At 47.2% G+C, this 12,262-nt stretch overlaps 1 protein-coding gene across 2 annotated transcripts in view; it reads left to right on the top strand.

Moving 5' to 3' along the window:
- Positions 1–12,262, top strand: part of YKT6 (YKT6 v-SNARE homolog) — a 41,484-nt gene that overhangs the window by 5,126 nt on the left and 24,096 nt on the right. For both annotated transcript variants that reach the window (XM_029604197.1, XM_029604199.1), the window contains exon 3: positions 10,929–11,011. In XM_029604197.1, the coding sequence (XP_029460057.1) occupies positions 10,929–11,011 (83 nt within the window). The remainder of the gene's footprint in view (positions 1–10,928; positions 11,012–12,262) is intronic.

Below are 12,262 nucleotides of genomic sequence, written 5' to 3'. Positions count from 1 at the left end.
TCCAACTGGGGAGTGTCCAACCTCCCTTAACACGCCTTTCCCTGTATGTACCAGGATCAGTCCAGACTGCTGGGTTGTCTCCCTTCCAGCAGAGGAAGTCAGAGAAAAAAACTGAAAAGGCACCCCTCTTAACCTGGTGTGCCACCTGCGATCCCTTGGTATTTTCTCTGACTCTCAGCAGAAGGGTTGACAGAACCTGTGGTCCAGATTTTTCAATTTCTTTAAATTTAGTTACATCTTCTTTCTTTTTTTTTTTTTTTTTTTTTTACAGAGTTCTAAGGCTCTGGATGCTTTAGTTAACACCTTTGGCTACAGCAAGTTGGTTGTATATAAAAAAAAAAAAAAAAAAAAGCTCAGTGCAGTTTTATTTTCCCAGGCTTTTCACTCAGCAGGTAGAGGTAAGGCAGGGGCTGGCAGCTCTAAAAGCCTTGTTCCCAGAGGGCCGTCTCTCTCTGGAAGGGGATTAATCGGTGGGCAAGTCCCTCCCCTCGGCGCCCCGAGACGAGTTTCCTCTGGTGCTGCAGCGTTCCCAGAGTTCCGGAAGGCTGCGAATCGGCAGGGTATTTTAAGTTCTTCCTTTTTCTTTCCTACCATGCTGTTTGGAAACTTCCCCCCGGGATGCCACGAGGACTATCGTGCTCAGCGTGTGGGGAGGCGGGGTTGTGCCTCTCGCGGGACAGGGTTTGCGCCTGCTGCCTCCCAGGTGGGAGGGCTTGTCCGGGGGATTTTGAGCCCATTTTACCACGAGGCGCGGAACGGCGATCGCGTCCGGGTCTGTTGCCGGCACGCATGGGAACGGCGGCCATTTTGTTGGAGCCCTGCCTGCCGACTAGGGGAGAGGATTCTCCGATTTCTCCTCCCAGTCTGAGTCCCGTTCGACCACGCGATCTGGGGCCCGCCTCCTCGGGGAGCCCGGTCCTCCCCCTTCCTCCTCCTCCTCCTCCTCCTTCTCACCTATCTGATCCCTTAAAGGGCCAGTCAGTTTTTTCTTCAAAATTTATTTTACTTGTGCATAAGGCTTTTTTGGAGGCGGAAGCTCATCAGCAGGATGAGCAGCCCACTCCCGCGAAGATTGCGTGGCGGGACACTTCTCTGGATGCCTTTTCGGCCCCTGGGGGGGGCTCCGGATCCTGCTCCCTTGGGATCTTTTCTGGATCCTCTCCTCCAAAACCTAGATGGGGGTATTGATGAGTCCGCTCCAGTAGAGGGGGACGACCCCCGGGTTTCTCGGCTGTTTCGCCGGGAGGAGTTGGATCCCTTGATCCCCTATGTCCTGGAGGAACTGGAAGTGGAGGCACCAGTCCCCAGTTCGGAGCCAGTTAAGGGGAAACCAGTACTCTTGGGGCTGTGTGCCCTGCCCCAGACATTTCCTTTCCACCCAATGCTTAAGCAGTTGGTCACTTGGGAGTGGGAATCTCCAGACGCAATCCTGCGGGTGGGACGGGCGATGGACAAACTCTACCCTTTACTCGAGGAAGCCTTGGATATCCTCAGGATTCCCAAGGTGGATGCGTTGGTTACTGCAGTCACCAAGCGGCCCACCACTCCTGTTACGGGAGCGACGGCTCTTAAGGACATACAGGATAGGTGGCTAGAAGTCCTCCTCAAGCGCATTTTTGAGGTGTCGGCGCTCTGTGTTAGAGCGGCAGTCTGCAGTAGCCTCATGCAGCGAGCGACCCTCGGGTGGGTCCAGCAAATGCTCACATCACAGGTGTTGCCACCAGAGGAAGCAGATCAGGCGAATAGGATGGAGTCCGCGGTAGCTTACACAGCGGATGCATTACATGATCTGTTGCGGGCATCTTCACGCAACATGGCCACTGCAGTTTCGGCTAGACGGCTTCTCTGGCTCCGGAACTGGTCCGCGGACGTTTCTTCCAAAACTCAGTTGGTTAATCTTCCTTTTAAGGGAAAATTGTTGTTTGGGGAGGATCTTGACGCCCTTATTAAGTCTCTTGGGGAGAATAAGGTGTATAAATTGCCAGAAGACAAGCCTAAGTCTTCCAGGCCCTTTGGGGCAGCGCGTTACCGTTTCAGAGGACAGCGTAGATTTCGGCAGTCGTGGCTGCCCGCTTTTCCCGCCCGACAACAGACTCAGAGAGCTCAGTCTTGGCCTACTTCCTTTCGTGGTCAGAGGCCATTTCGGGAGGGAGGATCTCAAGGGGCCACTGGAGGTAAGCAGTCCCAATGAAGGTGTTCCGACCCTCTCTCCGGTTCCAGTGGTGGGAGGTCGCGTCTCCCTGTTTCTCAAGGACCAGTGGGTCCTCAATATCATCGCCCGCGGTTACGAGTTGGATTTTGCCCTCCCGTTAAGGGATCTTTTTCTGATTTCTCCCACCGGCGCTCTGACCAAGCAAGAGGTAGTCGGGCAAACCCTGAGTCGCTTGAAATCCCTGGGGGCTATTGTTCCGGTCCCTCCAGAAGAGCGCAGGGCCGGCAGGTACTCCATCTATTTCGTAGTCCCGAAGAAGGAGGGGTCCTTCCGGCCAATATTTGATCTCAAGGCAGTCAACTGAGCACTTCGGGTTCCCCGATTTCGCATGGAGACTCTATGGTCGGTCATTGCGGCCATCCACTCAGGAGAATATTTGGCCTCTTTGGATCTGACCGAGGCGTATCTTCACATCGGGATATGCGAGCGCCATCAGCGGTTTCTCTGGTTCATGGTCCTGGGGAAGCATTATCAGTTCCAAGCTCTTCCGTTCGGCTTAGCGACAGCGCCTCAGGTCTTCACCAAGGCAATGGTAGTCGTAGCAGCGGCCCTCCGGCGGGAGGGGATCTTGGTTCACCCATACCTGGACGATTGGCTCATCCGGGCCAAATTGGAGAGCCTCTGTTGGAAAGCAGTGAGCAGGGTTCTACTCCAGCTCCAGTCTCTTGGTTGGGTGGTCAACTTTGCCAAGAGCAAGTTGGTACCATCTCAGGTTCTCAACTTCCTGGGAGCACGCTTCGACACCTCAGTAGGCAAGGTCTTCCTCACTCAGGAGAGGAGGCTCAAGTTAGTGGCGCAGATCCGTCGGCTCATGTCCTTACCCCTGCTCATAGTATAGGATTATTTGCAGGTACTTGGTTCCATGGCGTCTACTCTGGAAGTGGTTTCCTGGGCGTGGGCGCATATGAGACCATTACAACGCGCATTGCTTTCTCAGTAGGATCCGAAATAGGAGAAGTTTCACCTGCCTTTGCCACTGATGGAACCAGCCAGGTCCAGTCTTGCTAGGTGGTTGATTCTGGCCCACTTGTTACAGGGGATGGACCTGGAGGAGCCGCAGTGGGTAATAGTCACGACGGATGCCAGCCTCACTGGTTGGGGAGCAGTTTGCCAGTCACAATCCGCTCAGGGTCGTTGGACAAGTTATCAGGCGACATGGTCAATCAATCAATGCCTGGTGTTACGTGTTTTTCTCCCTCTGGTAGCTCAGTGTGCAGTGCAAATCTTGTCAGACAATGTGACGATGGTAGCCTACATCAATCGCCAAGGGGGAACCAGGAGCCGGTCTGTGGCCTGGGAGGCCGAAAGGCTCATGACGTGGGCATAGCGACATCTGGTGCGGTTGGCGGCCTCGCACATAGCCAGGTTGGACAATGTGCAGGCAGACTTTCTCAGCCGCCAGCATCTAGATCCCGGCGAGTGGGAATTGTCTGACGCAGCTTTCCGGCTGATCACTCATCGTTGGGGGGTTCCACACCTTGACCTGATGGCAACTCGGACAAATGCAAAGGCGCTAGATCTGGTGCTGTGGGCCTTTGCTCATATGCATCCGCTTTAGAGAGCTCTACTGGCTCAGTGGAGTCCGTTGTCGGAGGAGTTTCACCAGCCTGTCCTTCTCTCTCTTTCGACCAGGGACAGTCTGTCTTGGTGGCTGCAGACACCCAACCTCATCCGAGGGGTCGCATTGGAAGTTCTGGATTGGTGATCCTGACTACAGATGCCAGTCTCTGACATACTGCCACCCATCCAGAGACAAGCGGCCCAGGGCACCTGGTCGACGGAGGAGTCTTCTTGGTCTATCAATCGCTTGGAAGCCAGGGCAGTGTGGTTAGTGTTACTTGCTTTTTGGCCTTCGGTTCAAGGGCGTTATGTGCGAGTTCTTTCAAATAATGCGGCAGCCGTAGCCTACATCAACAGACGGGGGATACCAAGAGCCGTTCAGGAGCTGATCTTTTGGGTGGAACAGCACCTGGTTCAAATAGCAGCATCGCAAATCACAGGAATCTAAAATGTCCAAGCGGATTTTCTCAGTCACACGCTCCTTGATCTGGAAGAATGGGAGCTGTTGGACAGGGCGATGCGGCTCATTTGCAAGAAATGGGGCTGCCCTTATTTCGATATGATGGCGACGCGCCACAATGCGCATGCTCCTCTGTTTTTCAGCAGACGAAGAGAGTACGAAACAGAGGGGATTTCTCCTATGTTTTCCCCCCAAGTCCACTGGTGAGAGAGGTCTTACAATGGATAGAGAGACATCTGGGGGAGGTAGTGCTGGTGGCCCCGGCATGGCCGCACCGCCAGTGGTTCGCTGATCTGGTAAACCTTGCGGTAGAGGGTCCATTGCGGCTCAGTCACCTCCCTCGCCCTTCTACGGCAGGGCCCCATATTTTCCGACAGGCAGATCGCTTTTGTCTAGCTGCTTGGCTTTTGAGAGGAGGCATTTGAGGACGAGGGGGTAACCAGAAATGGTAATTACTACCCTTCTCCAATCAAGACGGAAGTCCACCTCTTTATCTTACGTCCGCATCTGGAAAGTCTTTAAGTCCTTGTGTGTGGCTAAGGGAGTGCAGGCATTACAGGCTTCACTGTCCCACGCCTTGTCTTTCCTTCAGGAGGGCTTAGTCAAGGGCCTTGCTTTCAACTCTTAGGGTCTAAATGGCGGCTTTGGCTTGTTTGAGAGGAAAGGTGTATGGTTACCTCTTGTCTTCTCATCCTGATGTGATCAGATTTATTCGAGGAGTCAAAAATTTGCACTCTCCTGTGAGGAGATTTTGTCATGCTTGGAACCTCAATCTGGTCCTTTGGGGTTTGTGTGAGGCCCCGTTCGAATCTATCTGCAGGGCGACCCTTAAAGATTTGACTCTAAAAGTTTTTCTCTTGGTAGCCATTTGCTCTGTAAGGAAAGTTTCGGAATTGCAAGCTCTATCGTGTCAAGTTATATTCCTTCACATATTGGACGTAGGTGTGTCTTTGCGGACAGTGCCATCCTTTCTCCCGAAAATGGTATCTGCCTTCCATGGTAATCAGTCTGAGAAGTTGCTGGCTTTTCCGGATTTGGGAGTTTGAGTCTTAATGCTCGAGAGCTTCAGCTGCTGGACGTCCGTAGAGCATTGCTCCACTATCTAGGTCACAAATGATTTTAGAAGATCTGATCATCTTTTCGTTTTGTGGAGTGGTCCGAAAAAGGGTTCTCAAGCTTCCAAGACTACCATTGTGAGATGGCTTAAGGAGATTATTTGATCTGCTTACATTCTTAAGGGTAAGCCAGTTCTGGAAGGCTTGAAGGCCCATTCCACTCGATCTCAGGCAGCCTCTTGGGCAGAAGCTCAGTTGGTGTTGCCACAGGAAATTTATAGAGCAGTGACTTGGAAGTCTCTGCATACCTTTGCGAGGCATTATCGGCTGGATGTGGGGGATTGGAAGTCTCAGTCTTTTGGCGAGGGCATTTTATGAGTGGGGCTCTCCAGATCCCACCCTGTTTAGGAAGTTTTGGTACATCCCAGGAGTCTGGACTGATCCGGGCACATAGAGGGAAAGGAAAATTTAGTTCTTATGTGATAATTTCCGTTCCTGTAGTACCATGGATCAGCCTAGAACCTGCGCAATCATTGAGGGTGGAGAGTCATCCACTCAGCTGTTGTATATTACAGATATCAGAAGTTTTATCAGTTTATATTGAAATGTTTTTTGCATTTAGCGTGGGTACAGATCACTACTGAGGAACTGTAGGAACTTGTATATAAAGCAGTGTCAGTTTTACTTTCTCTGTCTCCATCTGCTGGCACGGATGAATAAACCCTGGAATCTGGACTGATCCGTGGAACTACAGGAACGAAAATTAAAAGGTAAGAACCAAATTTTCCTTTAGGTTTCTGCTGTACCTCCGCACAGAGTACTTATAATGCCTTCAAAAGCATACTTTGAAGAAATAATGCTTTTTCTGCAATTGTATAATGTCTATTACTGTCCCTCCCTACTTGAGGGAACACATTACATGAATAGAGGATTCTCAATCAGTTTAATGAATTGACTGGCTTGATGCTTGTACACTAGGATTTCATTTAATTATTTCATTATCCACTATTTGTCAAAAAAGCAGTATACAAAATAAAAGTAAAGTAAAATACCTCTAATACAAATCTCATTTATTCATTTATTTTTCATTCATTCCACAATTCCATTAGATACGTTCAATTCAGACTACAACCGGTGCATACATAGTCATGTTCATATACAATGCATAACAACCTTGATTTAATACTTGTTGTTGCAGTTGTATTCTGACAAATTCCAAACAATATGGCTTATGGATTCTAACAAAGAGATGAAATCTGGCACAAACACTAAGCCAAATTATAAAATACAGTATAAATAATGGCAAGATCAATAAAAAAAAATATCCTAAAATAGCTGGCAGTAAGCTTAACCAGATAATCAACTGACTTTTTACAGAGATGCAGAGTGAATGAGCTGGCTGTGAATGGCCATTTGGACAGGCAGATATTGGTTAAATAGACAGTGGTCCCTAGACATAGAATTCCACAATTTAGGATATGCAGTTGAGAACACTCTCTCTTCTTTGTTCTCTCCAATTTACATTCTTTGGGTCAGGGAAACTGGAGAAGAACATCCTGAACAGATCAGAGCAATGCAGATGTTTTGCTAGATAAGAATGGCCAGAATGATGCAGTGGTCTAAAAATCGGATCCAAAGGTTTTAACTGAGTTCTTGCAGAAACCAGGAGCAGGTGAAGGTCAGGAGGAGCAGAATGAATGTGAACAGAAATAAGCATGCCTGGGAAATTTTGATGTGGAGTCACTCTGAGATTGCATTGATTAGTGGGGTGGGGTGGGGCACAAACGTTCTTATATACACACATTCTTATGTTCACCGTCACAGATAGACATGCTCCTTCTCCCACTCACACACTTACATGGCCACATTCACACGCTCTCTCACAGTCTGGTGTGGATTCTCTCTCTCTTGCCCTGCTCCACCCTGCCTCCTGTTCAGCAGCAGTTTCCACTGCAGCAATCTATACTCTTCCTCTTATTTTTAGCCATGCAGCTGATGCTATCAGGGCTGTTCCTTCCCGCCCACACGACTGATGCTACCGGGTCACCTCCTTCTCACCCATGCTGCTGCTGCCGCTACTGCTGCTTTTCTTCTGATTGTGCAGGCGAACGGGATTGTTCCTGTTTCTTTCTGTCCGCGCAGTAGTCCAAGCTCCATTTTTGATTTGCCTGCCTGGGACCAGGAGATTTCCTCTTGCTGGACCCGGAGATTTCCAAAGCTGGCCTGGAGACTGGCAATTCCTTTAGAGTTCTGGAGTCTCTGGTGCCAGACCTATAATTACATGAGTGGTGGTATTCTAGCAGAGATGAAGATGGTGATTTTCAAAGCACTTTATGCACATAAAGCTGTTTTATGGGTGTAAATTAACATAGTAAATGTCGGCTGAAGACGACCCAAGTGATCTATCCAGTCTGCCCAGCAAGCCCTATTTGTTTTTAGGGTAATTGTTTCTCTGCATGGGTTACACTTTTCTTCATGGCCATCATTTAATCCTTTATGCTTATCCCCATGTCCTTTTGAACTCCATTACCTCTTCTGGGAGAGCATTCTATGCATCCACGTTTGATTTTTGAAAGTATGCATGTGAAAATACCCCGGGGTCCTCAAACTATGGGCCATATCTGGTCTGCTTAACACCATTTTCTGGCCCACCAAACTTTTCCTGACTCTGGTCCAATTGGCCTACAGAGCAAGGGTATTTGTTTTTGTTGTGTTTTGCCTGGGTGTAGCGGCAGTAAACGCTTCGGTGCCAGAAAGATTCCCCGCCCCCACAAGCAGAATAGTGAGTGAGAGAGAGGGAAAGGAAGGAAGAGTATAAGGGGGTGTGAGCGGGAAAGAGTGCAACACAAATACACCCCCCTGCCATTCACCCTCCTCCCTGCCCCCCAGGGGGGCAGTTATAGATGATAAGAAGGTGGTACAGTTTTTCTGGGAATGTGGCAGGGTTCCCTACATCCTAGAAATATTTAATGACCCCCCATCTGCTATACCTCTTTGGGAACATTGCCTTCCCTACTTCCCCAGCATTTCAAATCATTGGCCAGACTGCAAGAGGGGGGACCCCGTCTTAGTGATTTGAAATGCCACATGTGCTTCTTTGCTTAAAGTTTGGTGTCCTGTGATCTGCATTAACTTACATGCACAAAGGTACATGTTCATAATTAGTGAACCTGCAGATTTTTGGTTCAGATCTCTCTTCCTTATTGTCTCCCAGACCAGCCAGGCAGGTGGGTTTTTCTCCCCTACCGGCAGATGGAGGCAGAGAATAAAAGTTCTTCTGTAATGCTGGTACTTAAGGTGCTGTGCTACCTTCAGTCTTTTCTGTCTCCAGCAGATGGTAGAGTTTTTGAACCTGCAGTCAGACTTGGATTTCGATTTTCTCCCTGGAGTGTTATGACTGTTTTGGGACAGTAGAGTAGGGGCAAGCAGGGGATCAGTGGCCCTTGTTTGACTTGCAGCCTCAGCAATGGGTCTCCTGCCATAGCAGTGTGTCTTGCTAGTGTACGTGGTTCCTGTCATCCAGCATTCCTGATTGTTGCCGCATCCAGCCTTGCCTTCCTGCCTTGCTCTATTCTGCCTTCCTTGCCTTCTCTTACCTCCTTCCTCTAGCCTGCCTTGTCCTGCTTTGTCTTATTCCTCTCGTCCAGTGTCTTCAGTGAGTCCTTGGCCTGACGCTCCGGATCATGACCTCTTGTTTGGACCTGACCATATCTGTTCTCAGCCTGCCCCAGCCTTGGCCTGTCTCTATCTCCATCTGCCTGTTGCCTGTCCTGGCCTCAGTGTACTATTGAACTCTTGATCTTGCATCCACCCTAGGCACCCACCTAAGACCTGCCAGAACCCAAGGGTTCAACCTGCATGGAAGGCAGCTAGTATAGGTGAAGCTCCAGTCTGCCCTGCTGCAGGATGCATTCATCAGCTGTCTGAGTAGGCCTTGTAGGTTTGCATACGAGGCTGTGTCAATTACGCTAACCTTTACAGAAGTTGGATTCTTCTTTTCTGGCATATTCCAGAGAACTTCATGTCTTAGATGTGTGAAGGGCCCTTCTGAGAGAGTAAAAGGTGACTGAATGACTTTTATAAATCAGTTAATCTTTGTGTCATTCAGTGGTCGCATCAAGGGGCAAAAAATGTCCGAAGGCTTCTGTTGCTAGGTGGATTAAGGAAGTGATAGCAACTGCTTACATTAGCAAGGATTTACAGTTTCCAGTAGGTCTTCAAGCTCATTCCACTAGGGCACAAACTGGGTCTTGGGCAGAGTGTCAGTTGGTGTCACCACAAGAGATTTGCAAGATGGCCACTTGGTCTTCTTTATACACTTTTACCCAGCATTATAGGCTAGATGTTCAGATGCTGGATGCTGTGGTTTTTGCTGAGTGGGTCTTTCAGGTTTCTACTCAGTTTAGGAAAGCTTAGGTACCTGGACTTGGTTCTTCTCTGCTAAATTTCTTTCCTTGGGTCCCACCCTGCTTTTATGAAGACTGCTTTTGTGTGTGTGTGTGTGTGTTTTTGTGTTGTTTTTTTTTGTGTGTTCTCATTCCTCTCTTTGGAGGAGGTTTCAAGTTGAGGTTTTATCAATAGTTTCTGTTTCCCCTGCCCAAAGATAAGGGGGTTAATATTTGTTCTTGGTTACAGATTATATTGAGAGACTGCAAGTGCAAAGTGTCTTAAGTATCAACAGTACAGTAAAGCTTGTCTTCTGTCTTCATTGCTGGTAGAGGAGAAGAGTCCCACCAGACAAGTGGGTTTAATTAAAGAAATTTAGCTTGTAAGAACCAATGTTTCCATTAACGTCATCCAGAAAACAGCATTGCATAGCACATACTGTTCCTTATAACATACAAATTAAGTACAAACAAGAGTCATGCACTTTTTTTTTTTTAATTCCCTCCTCACCCCTTCACTGCATGGTCAACCAGATCACAAATGCAACAAAGAATCATATATTGATTTTCCACCTTTTTGAACATTAGCATTCAATCAGAAATCATTAAGAACTAAACTCCTATCTGCAGGGGGTAGCGTAAGCCAATATGGTTCCCATTATAGCTAATATTGTCCTCTTCTGAAAGAACCCCCCATCCCAATGAACTTTTCCATTATTAAAAGATTATGCAAATCATTTCTCCATTGAGTTACAGGAGGAGACTTTACTGATCTCCAGTGTTGCACTCTTGAACTTTTTACCAATAGGAAGGCTTTCCATATCCAGTGGGTTAGTTTGTTTTTAATGTATTACCTGGAGGAATAGAGGACAGTTCTTCAAATCAAGCCATTTCTGCTGCAGATTTTAGCTTATGTCCAACTTTGTGTTCTACATATTTAAATACTCCATGCCAAAAACAAATTAAATAGCCCACAGATTTTTAAAGCATACATTATCATGTCTGCTTTCAAAATTCAGACTAAAGTTTTGCTGGTAAAAAGTATTTGCAGACCTTAGCCTTATGCAGGCTGTTACAAAATTACCCTCCCTATGGACTTTGCTGGAAGACCAAGATAGAGGGTGATGCAGTAATCCAGTCTTGACATAATCTAGACTTGGGATACAGCAACCAGAGCCTCGTGTGGAAGAAGAGGGCACAGCTCTGCCTTTCTGAGGAAGCGTATGGATTGAACACAATGATTTTTGTCTTTGCAGCATTCAAGAGTTTATGACTTTCACAAGTCAGCTGATCGTGGAGCGTTCAGAGAAAGGGAGTAGAGCCTCTGTGAAAGAACAAGGTAAAGGCTCCATCGTATGGTGGGGAGGGGGTTAGGGATAAAGCTCATGGAACCCAGGTGAGTTTGTTGTATGGCTGCTGAGCTTCCTATATTTATTAATTTATTTATTTATTTAACGGCTTTTCTATACCATCATTAAAATACACATCACATTGGTTTACGTTTTAACAAAAAGGTGGAAAAATACAAAGAACAGGGGAGGGGAAAGCGGACACCAGTAAATAAGTAGAGGGAGGCTCAAAAACAGCGAGCCTAGCAAAAAACTGGAACTAAAGAGGAATGAAAGAAAGACAAATGGATAACATAATTTACAAATATACAAAATTAACATGATTACATGTTTGAGACTGCATTGGATTTAAAAATTTGGGAGCAGAGAGACAATCATCGCCACACTGAGAGATGCCATCTTACTTGTGGGGTCATTCCATATCAAGTGGACCAGGGGTCCACGCTCGGCCTCCTCCAAATTGAACAAAATTTTGCACGGATGTTCTCTAGGGTCTCAAACAAAAACTGTACAAAATGTTTTCACCTGGGTCTTCATTGGTTGGCGAGCTAGAGGCAGTTGAATGGAGGTCACCTCTGAGTACCATGCTCTGCGCAACCTAAAATGGCCATTTTTGTCCCATTGCTGCAGCCCAGCACCTCTCAGGGGCCTGAAATTTTGTGGTAAGCCCCAGTGCAGAGTTTTAAACATATCGTGAGCTTGTCTCCCTTTTTATGGGCCAGCAAAGTATGTGGAGAAATGTTCCAAAAGAAATATAAGGCCTGCTTTGACTCCTCATTGCTCCTGACCTATACTTGAATTCAGGCCCTGACTGGACCAATAGCCATGGCAGATACATATAAGATTTGCACTAAGAGGCTTTACAGGCAACTGGAAGCAAAGATATAATTACTTAGATATGATGTCACTTTTTAATGCAAATGTTTGCCAATTTTCAGGTGCACATATGACTACTATGTAGTTCTTAATTCTTTTCTTTTTTTTTTCATTTGAAAGAGCATCTTTTTTTTTCTACAAAAGTCACCCTGTTTCATTTTGGACCTGATCTTGCTTTGGTCAGAATTAAGACCCCAAAGATATGCATCATTAGTATACGTGGGCTCGCTCTGTTAAAAAGAGGCATCTTTGGTAACACGCAAATGAGCTAGAGATATGAAATTTTACAGTGCGGTGAAGCTTGGGCTTGCCATGCTTGAAGCTTATGACACATCTTGCTTCGACATACTTTTATAAATGGACTT

This window comes from Rhinatrema bivittatum, chromosome 5 (assembly GCF_901001135.1).
Source record: "Rhinatrema bivittatum chromosome 5, aRhiBiv1.1, whole genome shotgun sequence".
Lineage (NCBI taxonomy): Eukaryota > Metazoa > Chordata > Amphibia > Gymnophiona > Rhinatrematidae > Rhinatrema > Rhinatrema bivittatum.
Note: the sequence above shows the minus strand (reverse complement) of the source record. Positions and strands in the feature narration are given on the sequence as shown.